Source organism: Malania oleifera, chromosome 2, assembly GCF_029873635.1.
Source record: "Malania oleifera isolate guangnan ecotype guangnan chromosome 2, ASM2987363v1, whole genome shotgun sequence".
NCBI lineage: Eukaryota > Viridiplantae > Streptophyta > Magnoliopsida > Santalales > Ximeniaceae > Malania > Malania oleifera.
Genome location: NC_080418.1, coordinates 38,101,553 through 38,121,210, shown reverse-complemented (window position 1 = coordinate 38,121,210; position 19,658 = coordinate 38,101,553). Strand labels below are relative to the sequence as shown.

At 37.9% G+C, this 19,658-nt stretch overlaps 1 protein-coding gene across 1 annotated transcript; it reads left to right on the top strand.

Moving 5' to 3' along the window:
• Positions 1-16,292: 16,292 nt before the first annotated feature.
• On the top strand, positions 16,293-19,060 carry LOC131148833 (GDSL esterase/lipase At5g22810). The gene is made up of 5 exons (XM_058098768.1): positions 16,293-16,698; positions 16,807-16,937; positions 17,059-17,292; positions 18,261-18,516; positions 18,651-19,060. The coding sequence occupies exons 1-5, from the start codon at positions 16,443-16,445 to the stop codon at positions 18,842-18,844; spliced, it is 1,071 nt and encodes a 356-aa protein (XP_057954751.1). The 5' UTR covers positions 16,293-16,442; the 3' UTR covers positions 18,845-19,060.
• The last annotated feature ends 598 nt before the right edge of the window (positions 19,061-19,658 follow it).

The following is a 19,658-nucleotide window of genomic DNA, read 5'->3' as shown; positions in this document are numbered from 1 at the left end:
TTATGGAATGAAAACATGTTATTGTGCTTTTAATATAAATTGTATATATGATGTATGAATCACTTGAGGAATTGGTTACTATGGAAGCACGGTATCATTGCTAGTGGGTGATACAGTGCAACCACGCCTTATTGGTAAGGGTGGGTATTCAAAAATTCGATTGGTCACTGGCTCTGGTGTTTGATCTAGTGTGGGATTGACCTAAGCAGACTTGTAACATTTAAGTGATTAGACTGGTGGGCCGCAAGAGCTAGATCGGGTCTACGAACTGTACAACCCGTACCATGGGGGAAGTAAATGGTGTTTATGTGGTGTTCTAAGGCAGAGAGGAGTTCAATATGCATATACATGATTTAAAAATAAAATGGGCGAAGTTACAACTTTGAGTACCGAGCCGAGGGATTTTATAAATGTAGGCATGTATCCTACCCCAACCTCGAGAACCCTCGCTTGTAATGAGTCACACTATATATATATCTTCGATATTACAGGGTTGAGAATGTTTTAAATGCATAATTCTCTTCGGTTAAATTTACTATTATTTTCTTTTGGAATAAACTCATATGATCACACACTAATGTAATCTGATCCACTTTGCTGAGAAGTGTCTCGCCCTAATATACAAATCTTGTTTCAAGTCCTGCAGGAAACCAGACCTAGCATTCTAGTGGGTTCTGGAGCGTAGTGTTTTGTGAGTTTTGTAAGTACTTGTGTAAATATTGGACTATGGTTAGGTTATCTTTTTAGGTTGTAATAGAAACATTGTAAGTGTTTATGTAATAGTAATGACTTAAAACTCTGGTACTTTATTGTATATTGGTTATGGAAAGGGCAACCATGAACCCTTAGGGGTCGGACCCTCTTATTTATGGTATCAGAGAGTATTTTTATTTTATGTTATGTTTTCTAGCAATCCGGGCCCACATGGCGGGTCAGGGCGTTACATGCACTCTCTAATGATATGAAATTTGCTCAGTAGAATACGGGTGTTTTCCGAAATAATATTTCAACCTCTAAAAATAATTTGCATGATGGAAACTCAAAGGTTTTAACCCTGCTACGATCTAACTACTCGGCGTGCCTCTATGACTATGGATGTCACATTCCTTGAATTTGACACTTTTGATTCTCCTGCCATATCCAATTCTTCTCTTTAGGGGGAGACACGAGAAGAAGATCTGAATTGGTTAACATTTGATTGGTTCAAGGACACTAATATAGCGTTTAATTCCCCTCAATCGATCATTGAAGAGCCTAATCTAGAGTCAAAATCTCCGGAAGCTGAAGTAGCAGTACCTCCTGAAGTAGCAGTACGACCCATATCCTGATAATATCATTGAGGTAAGCTCTCCTGTCACACCTTACATTTCTAATGAGGAGGATGCTCTTGTTGGCTATAAATTACCTTTTAGGCACAATCAGGGCAAACCACCGAACAAATATTCTCTGGAAATGGAGGAACAAAGATCGAAATATCCAATTGCCAATTATGTCTCTACAAAAGAGCTATCTGAACCCCCCAAGAACTTTGTAAATGAACTCTCATCATACCATATTCCCATAAGTGTTGATGAGGCTCTGAAAGATCCTGGGTGGGTTCAAGCTATGAAGGAAGAAATGGAGGCATTATTGAAAAATGAGACGTGGATTCTTGTTCCCCTACTTGAAGGGAAAAAAAGAAAAGAAAAAGTGGGGTGTAAATGGGCATTCTCCATCAAGTACAAAGCCAATGGATCAGTTGAACAGTACAAAGCAAGACTAGCAGCGAAGGGCTATACACAGACATATGACATAGACTATCAAAAGACATTCTCATTAGTGGCAAAGTTGAGTACTTCCAGGGTTTTAGTGCTATATCTTGCATCAAATCTTGATTGGTCATTGCACCGGCTTGATGTTAAAATTGCCTTTCTCCATGGAGATCTTAAAGAAGAAATATACATTGATGTTCCTCCAGGATATATGGCAAACTCTGAAACTAAAATTGCGTGCAAGCTACAACGAACTTTGTATGGCTTGGAGCAATCTCCTAGAGCATGGCTTGGGATATTGAGCATGGCAATGAAGAAATATGGTTTTCAATAAAGTAACTCAGATCATACACTATTCTTAAAATGTCAACGGGGTAAGATAACAACTTTGATAGTCTATGTAGATGATATGATCATTATAGGAGATGACCTAGAAGAAATAACAAGGCTTCAAGAGCAATTGGCAATGGAATTTGAGATGAAAAATCTAAAAGGACTCAAATATTTTTTGGGGATTGAAGTTGCTAGGTTTGAGTAAGGCATATTCATTTTCCAACAAAAATATATCATAGATTTATTATCAGAAGTTGGTTTACTAGATTGTAAGCCTGTAGATACACCAATAATCCAGAATCACAAGTTTGGAGAATACCTAGACCAAGTGCCAATAGATAAAGGAAGGTACTAGAGATTGGTTGGAAAACTTATTTATCTCTCCCACACATGACTTGACATCACCTATGTAGTGGGTGTAGTAAGCCAATTCATGCATTGTCCTAGTGAAGATTATATGAATGTAGTGCTTCGGATTCTCCGATACCTAAAGTCCTCCCATAGAAAAGGACTTATGTTCTCAAGAAACAACCACTTTAGAGTTGAAGGTTATACATATGTTGACTGGGCAGAGAATATTTCAAATAGAAAATCCACCTCAGGCTATTTCACGTTTGTTTGGGGGAACTTGGTTACATGGAGAAGTAAGAAGCAAAAGGTGGTAGCATTATCGAGTGCTGAAGCTAAGTTTCGTGGGATGGCTAAGGGTTTGTGTGAGCTTCTCTGGCTACGGAAACTATTAACCAAAATTGGCGTTGCCCCAAGCTATGAGATGGACTTATTCTGTGATAATAAGGCTACTATTGAAATTTCTCATAATCCAGCCCAACATGGTCAAACCAAACATGTGGAAGTAGATTGACACTTTATCAAAAAAAAAATCTTAAGGCCAACACAATTCGATTTCCATTAGTTAAGTCCAAAGACCAATTGACAGATATACTTACAAAAGTTGTATGTAGCAAGAACTTCTACAACTCACTTGGCAAGTTGGGCACTAGAGATATATATATATGCACCAACTTGAGGGGGAGTGTTGGTGTGATTGTAGGAGGGAAAGTCAAGCCTTAACTATGGTGTGATCGTAGGAGGGAAAGTTAAGCCTCAATTATAGGGACAACTGTCAATTAAGGCTTGATTCACGAATTAATTGTAGGAAAGATTATCTGCATATATACCCATTCACCCTTGTACAAAGCAGATTGAAAAAATATTTTTCCTATATTCTATCACATTATATATTCATTAATAACATTTCTATCCCTATTGGTGCTCGTGTCAGATGTGACACTCTCCACACACATCCAATATGCATTAGACGTAAAAATCATTGAGGAGGTACCACATTACTCAGGTTAATCCGATTGGATGTCATATGGGTTAGGCTAGCTTGGCCATTAGTTAAGCTATTAGTAGGGAAAATGCCAGTTCAACAATAGGAATGCTCATGACAACAAAAAAAATTCTAGAGTCATCCGTTCGTGTTAAATAATAAGATTTAATACGTCCACAAGAAAAGGAGTTGACTAGAATCGAATCGAGTAGAATGCCTAACCAAAAAAGATAAGGAAAATCCTTAAACAAAGCTCCTCTCTATGTCCCAAATTTTCACTTGTTGAGGTATGCGCCATAGGTGGAGAGAGAAGCCACCGAACCCAGCAGCTTATGTTGATTTTGCAGAGGAGACCAATAGACCTCCACCAACCTTGCCTACCATGGTTGAAATGCAGCCACCAACCCTGTCCACCTTGTTTGGATTACTGCCCCCCTTTAAAGGCTGTATAAAGGAGATGTGTGTGTGTGTGTGTGTGTGTAATTGATAGTGGGGCAAGATATAAAATTGTGTGTGGCTGTGCGTGTGGGTGGCAAGAACAAAGAGTTCTTGTGTGCAGAGAGTGTTGTGTGGAAGTGTGTTTGTAGAGCAGAGCTACGTGCATGAGTGTGTGAGGCAGAACAGAGTGTTGTGAGTCAGAGTAAGAGAGAGAGAGAGAGAGAGAGAGAGAGAGAGAGAGAGAGAGAGAGAGAGAGAGAGAGAAATTATGTTTCTTAATGAAGGCAGTAGCCTCCTCCTCCTTGTATTATTCTCCCAGTTATAGTGAATTGGTGTGTGCTCCGTGGACGTAAGTCAATTCAACCGAGCCACGTAAATCCGGTATTCTATTTTTGTTATTTATTTTTACCTGTGTGTGATTGTTGCTCCTAGATCCACCCCAACATCACTGTGGCCTTGTATTACAAATTTTGATCCGAAATGAGCATTCAAGCATACTACACGATAGAGCCTTTGATCCATGCAAATTTTGGTAGCATCAAATGCATACATTAGTAGTCCACCCCTAATGCACTATTGTGTGTCCAAATTCCAATAATCCTATGTAAGATAGTACAAACTTATCATTCATGTAACAACCTGCTATTTATCCGGGTTTTTTATTTATTTATTTTATTTATTTTTTTTTTTATTTTAATACTATAACATTTATAATGCTTTGATACCAAACTGAATTAAACTCAACCATCAACCTAAGCAGCGAGAAGAAAAAATCAAATAAACATAACCATATGTAATTATATACAATACTAAAGTGCTAAATTGTTTCCCAAAATATACATATATGACTGTTTCCCAAAAAAATACCCTCAACTGGCTAGGACTATGCAAAATACTCCTAAAAATACTCACTCTATTATCAGGGCAATACTGAGGCCCCTCTATTTGTGAGCCTAGTCTGCTCGCCTACCTAGATTATTGAAAAATGTTAAAGTCATGGGATGAGTTAACGCTCAGTAAGACAAAATATGTTATTACTAGTGTGTGGCAATTGAGCTACAATACTGTGAAAATCTATAACTACATAATCATGAATCACAAAATCTGTAAAAATAATACCAATAATATAAACCATCACCTTTTCCTGGTTGCTTATCATATCTGTCCTTTAGGTTTCTACTCAAAATACCTCTAATATATATATATAGATATATATATATATATATATATATATATATATAGATATATATATATATATATATATATATTTCTGTCTCTGTAAATCTGTATAAACATAGTAATAACTGAAAACTTCCCTGTGGATAACTGTGTATCATGATTTAACCTCTCATGATAGGGTTGTGCGGCCCGTAGGCGGGATCTACCCTAGCTGGCCAACCAAGAACAAATCACTATACTCCATCAGTCTGATCAGCCCTCGTCAACCCATATATGATGGGGAGCCTGTCCACTCGTGGACTCTATGCGATCGACCTTTATATCACGTATTATCTGAATAGGTGGTTGCACTCTATATACTGTATGTAACTACGGTACCATGCTATGTAAACTGTAATGGTCCAACATACTCTGATACTATATAATACATCTTTATATACAATTATCTGTATTACCATGATTCTGTAATAACTGTATAAACTATGACGCTGTAGAAAACTGTATCTATATCAACTGTGTTTCTGTAATTAACAGTAAATTTGTATGTCATGGTATTGTAAAACTGTATGATCATGGTATTTCTGTAATTGCTGTAAAATATATTCACTGTCTGTATATTCTATAAAACAAATCTCTGAAAAATACTATAAAGCATGTCTCTGTACTTTATTTATATTCTCAAGTCACACAGTAATTTAAAACATATTATACATAATGGATAAACTGTAAAACTATATTAATTCTTGATGTGAATAATAATCTGGTATAAATATATATATACTATACTGAAAATCATACTAAATTTGCCTAACATAGCATATTTCCTTTACCTGACTATTTAAAGCCCTTATCGTATACTGGTCCTACCCCCGCAGGGCTCTCCACTCAACATCCTGAAAACAACATTCACTAAAACAGAATATCAATATTTCTTTGCCTTCATCATTTCCTACAACTGACAGAAGGCCAAAATTTGATTAAAAGACCTTATCCTGATTCTGGGAAGAAATTCGACTTGATCCCACTGATGATCTGCCCTAGCAGACTTGAAGAGAACTCCGCTAAGAGCATCGTGATGGCCTCAGATCATTGATTTGGTGAGCGACAGGGCCAGAATCAAAGAGAGAAGAGGGAGAGGCCATAGGAGAGAAGAGAGAGAGAGTTTGTGCTGAAATTCTGCGTAAAAACTGAGTTTAAGCACTATTTATACTGCGGGATTCGTCGACGAGTCACGTCACCTTGTTGATGAGTCCTATAGAAAGTTCGTCAACGAATCTATACCCTCTTCGATGAATTTCAGACATCCCAAAAATCCTCTCTCGGTAGCTTCTCGTCGACGAGATCTTGAAGAACTCTTGTCGACGAAACCCCTGTGTTCGTTGATGAGGCCTAAGAAATTTTCTTGGAATTATCACCTCCAAAATGTAATGTCGTCAATGAAGTCGGAAGCCTCCTTCTGTTTCTATTTCCATTTTTCTCTCTCTTTATTATTTAAATATCATTATTCTTCGGGTCGTTACATTCTCCCCTCCTTATAAAATTTCGTCTTTGAAATTTACTATTCATATAGCTCTTCATCCTTAAAGGACAAAACGGTCTACTTATTTTATTACCTGCCCTCAATTATGGTGGAGGAATACTGTGGTTACATAGGTAGTTCTGGGAGATTAGAAGTATAAAAGAAAATTTCCCCCAAAACCAAAACACTACCTATCCTACACTCTGAATAACATTTACATTGTACAAAATAAAACTATCACTACATTAATTACACATCACTGCTATAACCCACCAAAAAAATAGGGATATTTCCATCTTATCTCATCTTCAAGCTCCAACGAGGCCTCTTCTATCGCGTGATTCCTCCATAGAACTTTTACTAATGGTATCTTTTTATTGCGCAATTCCTGTTCTTTTTTGTCCAAAATCTGTACTAGAGCTTTCTCGTATGCTAGATCACCACTGAGTTCCAATTCTACATAACTAATGATATGGGAAGGATCTGAGACGTATTTCCTTAACATAGAGACATGAAACACGTCATGAATCCTAAATAAAGATGGTGGTGGAGCTAGTCGATCAGCCACTGACCTAATCTTCTCGAGTATCTCGAATGGGCTAATGAACCTAGGACTCGACATACCCTTCTTCCCAAATCTCATGATCCCCTTCAATGGTGCGATTTTCAAAAATACATGATCACCTACTCCAAATTCCAATTCCCGGCAGTGAGTATCTGTGTAACTTTTCTGCCAACTCTCTGTTGCACTGATTCGATCTCGAATGAGTCAAACTTTATCGTATGCCTGCTAAACTTTCTCTGGCCCCAAAACTCGCCTCTCACCCAGCTCACTCTAGTATAAAGGGGAATGACACTTTCTACTATAAAGTGCCTCATAAGGAGCCATACCAATGCTAGCCTGGTAACTGTTATTGTAACCAAATTCCACCAATGCCATATACTGAGTCCAGCTACCCCTAAAATCCAATACACACGCTCACAACATATCCTTAAGTAACTGAATAGTTCTCTCTGTCTAACCACCAGTCTGAGGATGGAAAACGGTGCTGAATGCTAGTTGAGTCCCGAGTGCCTCCTTCAAGCTCTTCCAAAACCGCAATGTAAAACGTGGATCACGGTCCAAGACTATGGATACTGGCACTCCATGGGGTCGAACAATCTCCTGTATGTAAATCTCTGCTAACCTGTTTATAGGGTAGTTGACCTTAATGGGCAAAAAGTGCGCTGTCTTCATCAACCTATCAACTATTACCCAGATGACATTTTGACCATGCGGCTCCGGTGGTAGCCCAGTAACAAAATCCATGGATACGTGGTCCCAATTCCATTCAGAAATGAAAAGTGGCTACAATTGACCGATCGGCCTTTGGTGCTCAACCTTAACCTGCTGGCACATCAAACATTGCCACACTAACTTTGTTATTTCCCTCTTCATGCCACTCCACCAGAAATACTAGTGCAGATCCCTATACATTTTCATACTTCTAGGATGGACAGTGTATAGAGATCTGTGTGCCTCTTCTAAAATCGTCCTCCTGATACTGTCATTTGTAGGCACACACAATCTGGTGCAAAATCTCAGAGCCCCATCGTCAAAAATGTTGAATTCTTCCCCCTGACCATCCAGTATTCTAGCTATCACTTCTGCCAATTTCAGATAATCCCTCTGAGCAGCTTTAATTCTCTCATAAAGTGTAGGTTGTACAACCAGACTGGCAATAAGCACCTGAGGATCATCTTCTACTAACTCCACACCGAGTCTTTCCAAGTTCATCTGAATTGGGTGCAGAACTACTGCTGCTAGTTATGCTGTATTTTATGATTTACGGCTCCAAGCATCAACCACCACATTTGCTTTACTTGCATGGTAGCTGATGGTGCAGTCGTAATCCTTGATGAGTTCTAACCACCTTCTCTGGCGCATATTCAACTCTTTCTGGGTGAAGATGTACTTTAGGCTCTTGTGATCCGAAAATATTTTGCATTTCTCACCATATAAGTAATGTCTCCAGATTTTCAGTGCATGTACAACCGCAGCTAATTCCAGATCATGAGTAAGGTAGTTCTTTTCATACTCTTTCAATAGTCTAGACACATACGCCACCACCCTACCATGCTGCATCAATACACAACCAAACCCTTTCAAAGAAGCGTCACTGTAGATAACATAACCATCACCTCCCGATGGAATCATCAGTACTGGTGCAGTGACGAGTTGTTGCTTTAATTCCTAGAAGCTTTGCTCACATTCTTCATCCCACACAAACCTGACATTCTTCCTGGTCAAATACGTGAGTGGTCCTAACAAAGCCGAAAATCCCTTCACAAATCGACGATAATAACCTGCCAGTCCTAAGAGACTTATGACTTCCTGCACGTTCCTCGGCCTAGTCCAACTCACCACCGCATCAATCTTGCTGGGATCCACTGATATACCGTCTCCTGAGATCACGTGGCCTAAAAATGCAACCTTCTTAAGCCAGAACTCACACTTGCTAAACTTGGCATAGAGTTTCTCTTCCCTAAGAGTCTATAGTACCTGCCTCAAATGCACCTCATGATGCTCAAAACTCCTCGAGTACACTAGGATATCATCAATAAAACCACCACTAAATGGTCCAGATACTGGTGAAAGACTTTATTCATTAAATCCATAAACACAGTTGGGGCATTCGTCAAACCAAATGGCATAACAAGGAATTCGTAGTCCCCATACCTAGTTTTGAAAGCTATCTTTGCAACATCCTCTGCTTTTACCCTCACCTGATGATAACCTTATCCGAGGTCGATCTTAGAATATATCTATGTACCATGGAGCTGATTAAACAAATCCTCAATACATGGTAGAAGATATTTATTCTTAATAGTAACCTTGTTGATTTCTCTATAATCAATACACATCCTCAGAGACCCATCTTTCTGCTTTACAAACAAGACTAAAGCTCCCCATAGCGATACATTGGGTCGTATAAATCCCCTATTCAGCAAGTCTTGCAACTGATTCTTCAATTCTCCCAACTCAGCGGGAGCCATACAATAAGGAACCTTAGAAATCGGTGCCGTACCTGGAGGTAAATCTATGGGAAAATCCACCTCTTGTTCGGGATGCAACCCTGGTAGCTCCTTTAGGAAAACATCTGGAAATTCTCGTATGACCAGGGTGCTGTCAATCTTCAATTTATTTTCAAATACTTCTTTCACAAACGCTATAAACTCCTGACCTCCGTCTAGGAGTAATCTGCTCGCCTGCACAGCTGACACTAGCTGCATTGGAGCACGTACCTGTGAACTAACAAATCTAAATTCCTGCTCACCTGGGGGTCTGAAAACCACTTCTTATTTATGACAAAAAATACTGGCATGGTTAACTGCTAACCAATCCATACCCAGTATTACATCAAACCCACACATCTCAAACACAATCAGATCTACTGGTAGTATTCTTCCCTGAATAGGATAGCCCTTGAGTACCCTTTTACACCTCAACACTAATCCAGATGGTGTAACTACTGACAGTTCTCTATCTAATAATTGAGTTTCACTTCCAAATAATTTAACGTACAATGCAGATACAAAGGAATGAGTAGCACCTGAATCAAATAAAATAATAACGAAATGTGATAAAACAATAAAAGTACTTGTCACCACATCCGCAACAGTCTCAGCATCACCCGGCGTTATAGTGTATACTCACGTTGGGGCCACATTCCTCTGTTGACCTCGACGAGGCGCCTAATATCCTCCCTGATAAGGCCTGGGAGCTGGGACCTGGTCTGGTGAACCCAGGCATGCACGTGCCATGTGGCCGAGTCTCCTACAGTGATAGCATACATCGCTCCCTACTCGGCACTTCACCGGATGACGTCTCCCGCATGTCTGATATACCGGGACGATCGGTGCACCCTGATTTCCCCAAGGTCCCGCCATCTGCCTTTGATCTCCCCTATCGCGACCTCCTTTCCATGGACCCCTACTGGAACCAACCTAAAAGCCCTGAGGCGCAGGCCTCTTCCTCTGACTATGAGCTGCTATATCCCTATGTATACCACTCTCAATGATCGCAACTGTGTCTACAACCTCAGTAAATGCTCTAAAGCCAATCACCTGCTCAAAAAAGTTCTACCTCAGTCCTTCTTCAAACTTCCTTGCATTTTTCTCTTCATCAAGTGCTAGACGCGGAGCAAAATGCAACAACTCAATAAACTGAGCCACATACTAGGATACAGTCATCTGCCCCTATACCAGATGCATAAACTTTGCTGCCTTCACGCTCCGAACGATAGCAAGGAAATACCACTCGAAGAACAACTCCTTGAATCAGTCCCACGTCACTGGTACTTGAACCGACCTCTGCTCCTCTATCAGTCACGCTGATCTCCACCAGCGCTTCTGCTCATCCGTACAAGGATTCACAACCAGTGACTCTCCGATATCCTGGACCCAATTCTCAGCTATGATCGGGTCATCTCCTCCAGCAAAGGATGGGGGCTTCATCTATATAAACTGCTTGATCGAATAGCCATGCTCCCCGAGCTCCTAGCCATCTCAACCATCACTTGCTGAGTGACACTGCGCATCACAACATGTGTATCTCCTCCACCTATGCTAGAAGGTCCTAACCTATCCTCCCCAACATTTGTACCACTGCTTCCAAGGTCCATCCTAAAAACAAGAAACACACTTAAGAACCTTATCTCCTATACAGACCTATCCTATACCAATTCAAAATTAATTATCTTCCCTAACCTTAACTCAATATCCAGTTATGTTACCTAGACACATGACCCGACAATAGTTTACTATGGTTTTCTTGAAATCGTCACCTTAGGAAAAACACAGAAACCACCATGGTAATCTTACACCTAGACCACAGAATAAACCTCAAATTCTTTCCTATACTCTGGTATTGCTTTTTCTGCACTCTAAAGTCTACAAAACCTAGCAACTTAGGCTCTAATACCAAATTATAACGACCTGCTATTTATCTGGGTTTTTTTTTTTTTTAAATGCTATAACATTTATAATGCTCTGATACCAAATTGAATTAAACCCAACCATCAACCTAAGCAGCGAGAAGCAGAAATCAAGTAAATACAACCATATGTATTTATATACAATACCAAAGTGCTAAATTGTTTCCCAAAATATACATATATGACTGTTTCCCAAAAAAATACCCTCAACTAGCTAGGGTTATGCAAAATACTCGCAAAAATACTCACTCTATTATCAAGGTAATACTGAGACCCCTTTATCTGTGAGCCTGGTCTGCTTGCCTACCTAGATTACCTAAAAACTGTTAAAGTCATGGGGTGAGCCAACGCTTAGTAAGACGAAATATTGTATTGCTAGTGTGTGGCAATTAAGCTACAATACTGTGAAAATCTATAACTATATAATCATGTATCACAAAATCTATAAAAACAATGCCAGTAACATAAACCATCACCTTTTCCCGGTTGCTTATCATATCTGTACTTTAGGTTTCTACTCAAAATACTTCTAATATATATATATATATATATATATATATATATATTTTCTGTCTCTATAAATCTGTATAAACATAGTAATAACTGAAAACTTCCCTGTGGATAACTGTGTATCATGATTTAAACCCTCATGATAGAGTTGTGCGGCCCGTAGGCCGGATCTACCATGGCTGGCCAACCAGGAAAAAATCACTATACTCCATCAATCTGATCAGCCCTCCTCAACCCATATCTGATGGGGAGCCTGTCCACTCGTGGGCTCTATGCAATCGACCTTTATACCACGTATTATCTAAATACGTGGTTGCACTCTATATACTGTATATAGCTACGGTATCGTGCTCTGTAAACTATAATGGTCCAACATGATCTGAAACTATATAATACATCTCTATATACAACTATCTGTTTTACCATGATTCTGTAATAACTGTATAAACCATGACGCTGTAGAAAACTGTATCTATATCAATTGTGTTTCTGTAAATCTGTATGTCATGGTACTGTAAAACTGTATGATCATGGTATTTCTGTAATTGCTGTAAAATATATTCACTGTCTGTATATTCTATAAAACATATCTCTGAAAAATACTATAAAGCATGTCTCTGTATTTTATTTATATTCTCAAGCCACACAGTAATTTAAAACATATTATACATAATGGATAAACTGTAAAACTGTATTAATTCTTGATGTGAATAATAATCTAGTATAAATATATATATATACTATACTGAAAATCATACTAAATTTGCCTAACATAGCATATTTCCCTTACTTGACTATTAAAAGCCCTTATCGTATACTGGTCCTACCCTCGTAAAGCTCTCCACTCAACACCCTAAAAACAACATTCTTTAGAATAGAATATCAATATTTTTTTGCCTACATCATTTCCTACAACTGACAGAAGGCCAAAATTTGACTAAAAGGCCTTACCCTGATTCTAGGAAGAAATTCGACTTGATCTCACTGATGATCCGCCCCAGCAGATTAGAAGAGAACTCCGCTAAGAGCGTCGTGGTGGCCTTAGATCGTCGATCTGGCGAGCGACAGGGCCAGAATCGAAGAGAGAAGAGGGAGAAGCCGTAGGAGAGAAGAGAGAGAGAGTTTGCGTTGAAATTCTGCTTAAAAATTGAGTTTAAGCACTATTTATATTGCGGGATTCGTCGACGAACCACGTCACCTCGTCGATGAGTCCTATAGAAAGTTCGTCTACGAATCTATACCCTCGTCGACAAATTTCAGACATCCCAAAAATCCTCTCTCAGTATCTTCTTGTCGACGAGATACTAAAGAACCCTCATCGACGAAACCCCTGTGTTCGTCAACGAGGTCTGAGAAAATTTTTTGGAATTATCACCTCCAAAATGCAATGTCGTCGACGAAGTCGGCGGCCTCCTTCTGTTTCTATTTCCATTTTCCTCTCTTTTTATTATTTAAGTATCATTATTCTTGAGGTTGTTACAATTCAACATAAAGTTTGGTCATGCTTTTTGAACTTCATTATTGAATCATATGAAAGGTGGGTTTCTTGTCTTTTCATGTTGGCATGCATGACTTGATGATGAGGTCCATGGTTTAAAATCGCGGTAGCAGGTAGCGTAACATAACGGTAGCAGGTGTAATGGGAAGCAGGAGTAGCGGATGTTACATGACAGAAAGCGGGTGTAACGACTGCGAATTTTTTTGAAGCACACACAACCTTGTGCATATTAGCGTACTTGCATATTTTAAGCTTTTAACCCTTCTTAGAAAGAGTTTTTGTATATTTTGGATCCTTTAGTTCAAGTAACTAAGTTATTTGGTGAGAGCAACAAATTTACATTTGTTTTAAATCACCATTGGAAAAAAATTACGTGTGTGCAATTATTTATACTTCTCATTGTTCTTATCTGTGATAAATTCTTATGAGTGCTATATTAATTAATAAAACAAAATACATTATACATTCCATTAATCTATTAGACACATAAAACATATGAATAATACAAATATAAAATCATTAGAAAAGAAAGAAAGTTGAAGTTGAAAAATATAGAACATAAATATCACATTACTAATATTATCAAAATAAAATATTTTCCTAACAAGTTAGTGTTTTCAAATTGTTAATTAATGCATAGTATTTAAAGAAATAGTAAATTTTGTATCATTGTCATCCTCTTTGTAATCTTTTCCCCCTCTTGCCACTTGGTATATTGAAATGATTTATGAAAGAGGGGGAAAAAGTGAGAAGAAAAAGTAAAAAATAAAATAATTTTTTGGTATAACAGTCCTGTAGCGGTTACATAATGGCTGTAGTGGCCTTTTATAACGATCGCGGTCCGTAACAGCCGCTACGACCATGATTTTTCTTTTCACCGATTTTGTGGTGTGTAACGGTATCAGTAACCCAAAAACCTGTTACGTATTACGTAAGGGTCGCGGCCTTTATTTAAAACCATGATGAGGTCGTTTGATGCTTGAAGATAATGGCTGAGTTCAGCAAAAGGCACCCAAGTTACTGAAGATGCTTATTTTGGCTCATGACTGACTGCATCCATCTGATCCTTGTACCTCTAAATACCAGTGGTGGTTTTGGAAACACATCATGCCTTTTGTCCCAAAAATCAGAGCCGTCGGTGTTGTGGGGCCATGCTCCCATCAACCATCCAATAAGCACAGCTCATATGAATAGCTAGCTTTTGACCTATTCCCCCTGATATTGTTTTAAGTCTTATTCTAGCTAAAAGCAATAGACTATAATTCCGGCATTGGATTATTGGGAATTTGGGACGGATGCAACTTCAAAAGTCTGTGCAAGAAGCCACCAAGAGAGATTTTTTGTTCCCACCAAATCCCACAAGCCTAACTCAGCAAGGAACCACAGTGACAGTGGAGCATTGCTGATAAGAGAAAGTAATCAATGATTTTGAATTTGTGTTGAATTTAGATAAGGTGTAATATAAAATTAAATTAAAATATATCTAGATTCATCATATTTAAGGTTCAAAATTCATGTTTTTAAACTTAAATACATAAATATATATATATATATATATATATGTGTGTGTGTGTGTGTGTGTGTGTCTTATGTATATAGAGTATGGTAGGGGTACCCCTCAATGTGAAAAGACAGCAGTGCCCTTGAAGAGCCTTAAAAGTGACTTTTTGCAAACAGGGAATGCATTGTCCCTACTGGGTATTTGGGCATTTTAACTAGAGAGGTGCCTAACTATGCAAAATGGGAAATTCCCAATTCGCCAATTGTCAATGCCAATATTTCATTAAAAAAAAAAAAGCATTATATTGTTTATCTTTCTGCAGAAGCTAGACTGGTGGTCTGATGGTGATTGCAGGCCTGCTGCATGCATGGAATTAAAGAAGGCACGCAATACAAAATAGAAATTGTGGATGCAACCTGCAGGCTGGATCTTATGTATGTGTGTTTCTTTTTCTTTTTTTAAATCAGATACAAGTGCTGAAGTCTGAGTGAAATTAGATGAAGCCTTGCGTTTAAGCGGGCAAACAGAGGGCTATCTCAGAAGCCAAAACAGCTAATAACATACATATCCATATACATATACTTCTTCAATTCACGCCATTCCTAATGTGTTTGGTCGGAACGATTGTTGCCCCTGTTAAACTACTGGCCTTTTCCACAAAAGAAAAAAATAATTGGTTTTTTATCTTCCTAATCCCTTCTTTTTGCGGTCCAATCAGTGAAAGCCTATTGGGTCTGAATTATGTAAGTGAAATAGTGAATTCATCCCTTAACAAAGTTAGAATCAGAAACTTTCGCTCGTATTTTAGTTGTTGAGATGTTTGCTAGGACCCTAATACCATCTTCAGTAATGTTTAATTTGAACAAAACATAATATAAAATTATATTTTCTTTTAAATTTACATAAATTCAAATTCAAATTCCAAAAATCTATGCTCCCAACCACTGTCTAATGCACCTGTCATGGAATTCTGGAATATAAAAAATTAAAAATATACTTTAGTTTCAACTGACATGCCAAACGCAGCTGTCTATGTGGTGTTAGTTTTAACTTGAATAAATCATGGAGAGGCAATGGGGACATGACATGAATAGTGCTCCAGAAGAATGGCCTCATACTATTATTTTTAATGGGAAAAGTAGCGTACATATACATATAAAGCAGATTAATTCCAAGTGTCCAAAACAGCTATTGCATGTGCACTTGAAGGGGTTTTCTATTTCAATTCATTTGGTGGGCAGATTTCTTGAGGCTCCAAGCCTTCCCAGCTGCCACCTATCATCACTCTTAACAACAAATTTCTAATCACCTCTTCCCCCTTTAAAACCACCCTCTCCCAAAACTAACCCACATATTTTCAATCCATAGCTCTCTCTCTGTCTTTCTGTTATCTCTTTATTTCTCATGAACACTATGATGAGCTTTAGGAGTTCCTTGTGGTCATTTTTCCTTCTAACCACTGTTGGTGTGCTGTTTGGGGCAAATGGGCAGCCTCTGGTTCCAGCAATGTTCCTATTTGGGGACTCAGTGGTGGATGTGGGCAACAACAACCACCTCCACACCATCATAAAAGCAGACTTCCTCCCCTATGGAAGAGACTTTATCAGCCACAAACCCACTGGAAGGTTCTGCAATGGAAAGCTTGCCACTGACTTCACTGGTACCTTTTGCCATTTCCTACTTTCAAAACTTTTGCACTCAATTGCTGCTCTGATGCATTCTTAATTGGGTTAACTTCTGCTTCTCTGACTCCTTCTAATTACCACAGCTGAAAACCTTGGCTTTACTTCTTACCCACCTGCATATCTCAGCGAAAATGCCACTGGGACGAACCTCTTGACCGGTGCCAACTTTGCGTCCGCAGCTTCTGGCTACCACGATGGCACGGCGCAGTTATATGTAACGAAAAATTGGGAGCAACTTAGTTGATTAACATAAGTTTAGTTGTTAATTTACACAGGGTGGATGTTCATTAATTGGTTGATTTGTTTTGGGGTTTTGGGATTAATTTGAAATGCAGGATGCAATCTCATTGAGCCAGCAGGTGGAGTACTTCAAGGAGTACCAGGGTAAGCTGGTGAGCATAGCAGGGAAATCCAATGCTTCAACCATAATAAAGGGTGCAGTCTACCTGATTAGTGCTGGGAGCAGTGACTTTGCTCAAAACTATTACATTAACCCTTTTCTCTACAAGGCTTACACACCTGATCAGTTTTCAGACATTCTCATGCAATCCTATTCAACTTTCGTTCAGGTCCTCTCCCTCCCTCCCTCTCTCCCTCTCTCTCTCTCTCTCTCTCTCTCTCTCTCTCTCTCTCTCTCTCTCTCTCTCAATGTTTGGTTATAAGGTATTTCAAGTCATAAAAACCAAAAAGTTAAAAAAGAAAATTCAATGTTTGGTTATAAGGTATTTCAAGACATTCGAAACTTTTTAAATGGCATCAATGATTTATATGGCTATCAATTGATTTATCATCTTATTCAATATCACATGACAATTCTATTATGTGTTTTTATACTCTTCATCTAGAGAGGCTTCTTGTTAATTGGGTTTCCATAACTAATCTCTTTCTGCTCACAAGTACTAGAAGCAATATTATGAATTCATAAATAGTAATTAGTACATGTGTTGCTTTTTGTTGAACCACAATAGAATTTAATACGAAATAATAGTTTTGTTGCATGTTAATTTTCACATTCGTTGAAGAGACATCCTGTTTGCTGCCATAACATTGTACCCACTAGTTTCGCGCTTCCATTAATCTAGCCGACCAGTCTAATCCAAAGTTTTAATTTTCACTTGTAACTATTTTAGCATAATATTGTACGTGTTGGTTTCCCACTCTTTCATTATATTACATCCCTTCATCATATATCTTGAGACCTATATGATAATTTCAGCCACCTAGTCTAAAGAAATTAGAAAAACATAATTTATACAATATAATAAAAATTTCAAAGCTATTCAAACAATTAAAATGCTTTGAGATTGTTTGAAATAAGATGCTTAGATTGTTGATGCTTTGATTAAAAAAAAATTTATGTCTTGAAAGATAAAATAAAATACATTATAGTTCTTTTCATTAAAAAAATACTAAAAAATATTAATCTTGAAAACTAAAGCTAATTTTTATAAATCATTGTGTGTCGATCTATTTACGTGCAACACATACTTATTGTCTCACTAATTTATATATATTTTTGCAATTCATTTTTTGACAGAAACTATATGGGTTGGGAGCAAGAAGGATTGGGGTGACGACAATGCCACCGATTGGATGCGTGCCTGCGATAATAACTTTAGTTGGTGATGATAGCAACGTTTGTGTGAAAAAATTAAATGATCATGCAATCTCATTTAACAACAAGCTCAATGCCACCTCTCAACACCTCCAAAACACTCTTTCTGGCATCAAAATTGTTGTCTTTGACATTTATCGCCCTCTATATGATCTTGTCACTAAGCCTTCTGAAAATGGTAACTATACACACAACCACACACACAAACACACATGTTGTACACTTCTCACTCTCTCTTTCAAAGCCCAAACTTGACTTTTTGTATAGATGCAAATACTAAAAAAATAGAATTGGTTTTGGCATTAAATGTAGGGTTCTTTGAAGCGAGGAAGGCATGTTGTGGAACAGGGTTATTGGAGGCATCAATATTGTGCAACTCTGATTCGGTGGGAACATGTGCGAACGCATCCGAGTATGTGTTTTGGGATAGCTTTCATCCCTCTGAGGCTGCTAACAAAGTCTTAGCTAATGATTTGCTAATTGACGGCATCTCCCTAATCTCCTAATTCTTAATGCTTGTTTATCAAGAATTGACATGCATTTATGTTGTATTTGAGGTTATGTCATTGTTTATGTGTATGTGTACCAATGATTTTTCACATGGTTTTCTACTTTTGTGTTAATTATCCGATGTAAGAGCTATTCTTGTATTAATAAGATAACTTGCATAGTGCAATCTACTGAATTATTAAATATGATGCAAATGCTACTTTGTATAGTCAGAACACAATGTTAATCTATTGAGTTATGTACCTTTTGTGCAAGACTCCTTACAAGGGAGAGAGTCCTAAATGATTATGGATAATGCTTGATAGTTATCTTAGTATCCTGAATATTGGAGGACTAGTTTTGTTAAGTTGTGGTAGTTTTTTATAGTCTCATATGTTACCCTTGCAAATGAAAGTAGTATAAATCTACTAACTATTAAGAATTAAAGTATACTTATCAAAATGAAAAAACATTACAATTAAAAAAAATTAACTAACATTACCCAAAGACTTTGATTTAAACATTATTTAATTATTAGGTATTGTTAATGACTACAACATTTTACTTGGGATATATATATATTAGGAGAAATTTTTTAGTGCTCTTGGACCAACATGTCAACAACAAGACTGGTGGTTGAATAACTTGTGTTCTAATTAATGGACATGTAGGTCCCTCTATTTCAACTATGTTTTGCATGTTAGTAAAAATATAAACCCTACATGTTCACGTGTTAGAAAGAATTATTCTCAAACCACCATTCATGCCACTAATGTGGTGGTTCAAGGCCATTAAAAGTTTTTCTCATTTAAGATGGGCATCAATAAATGT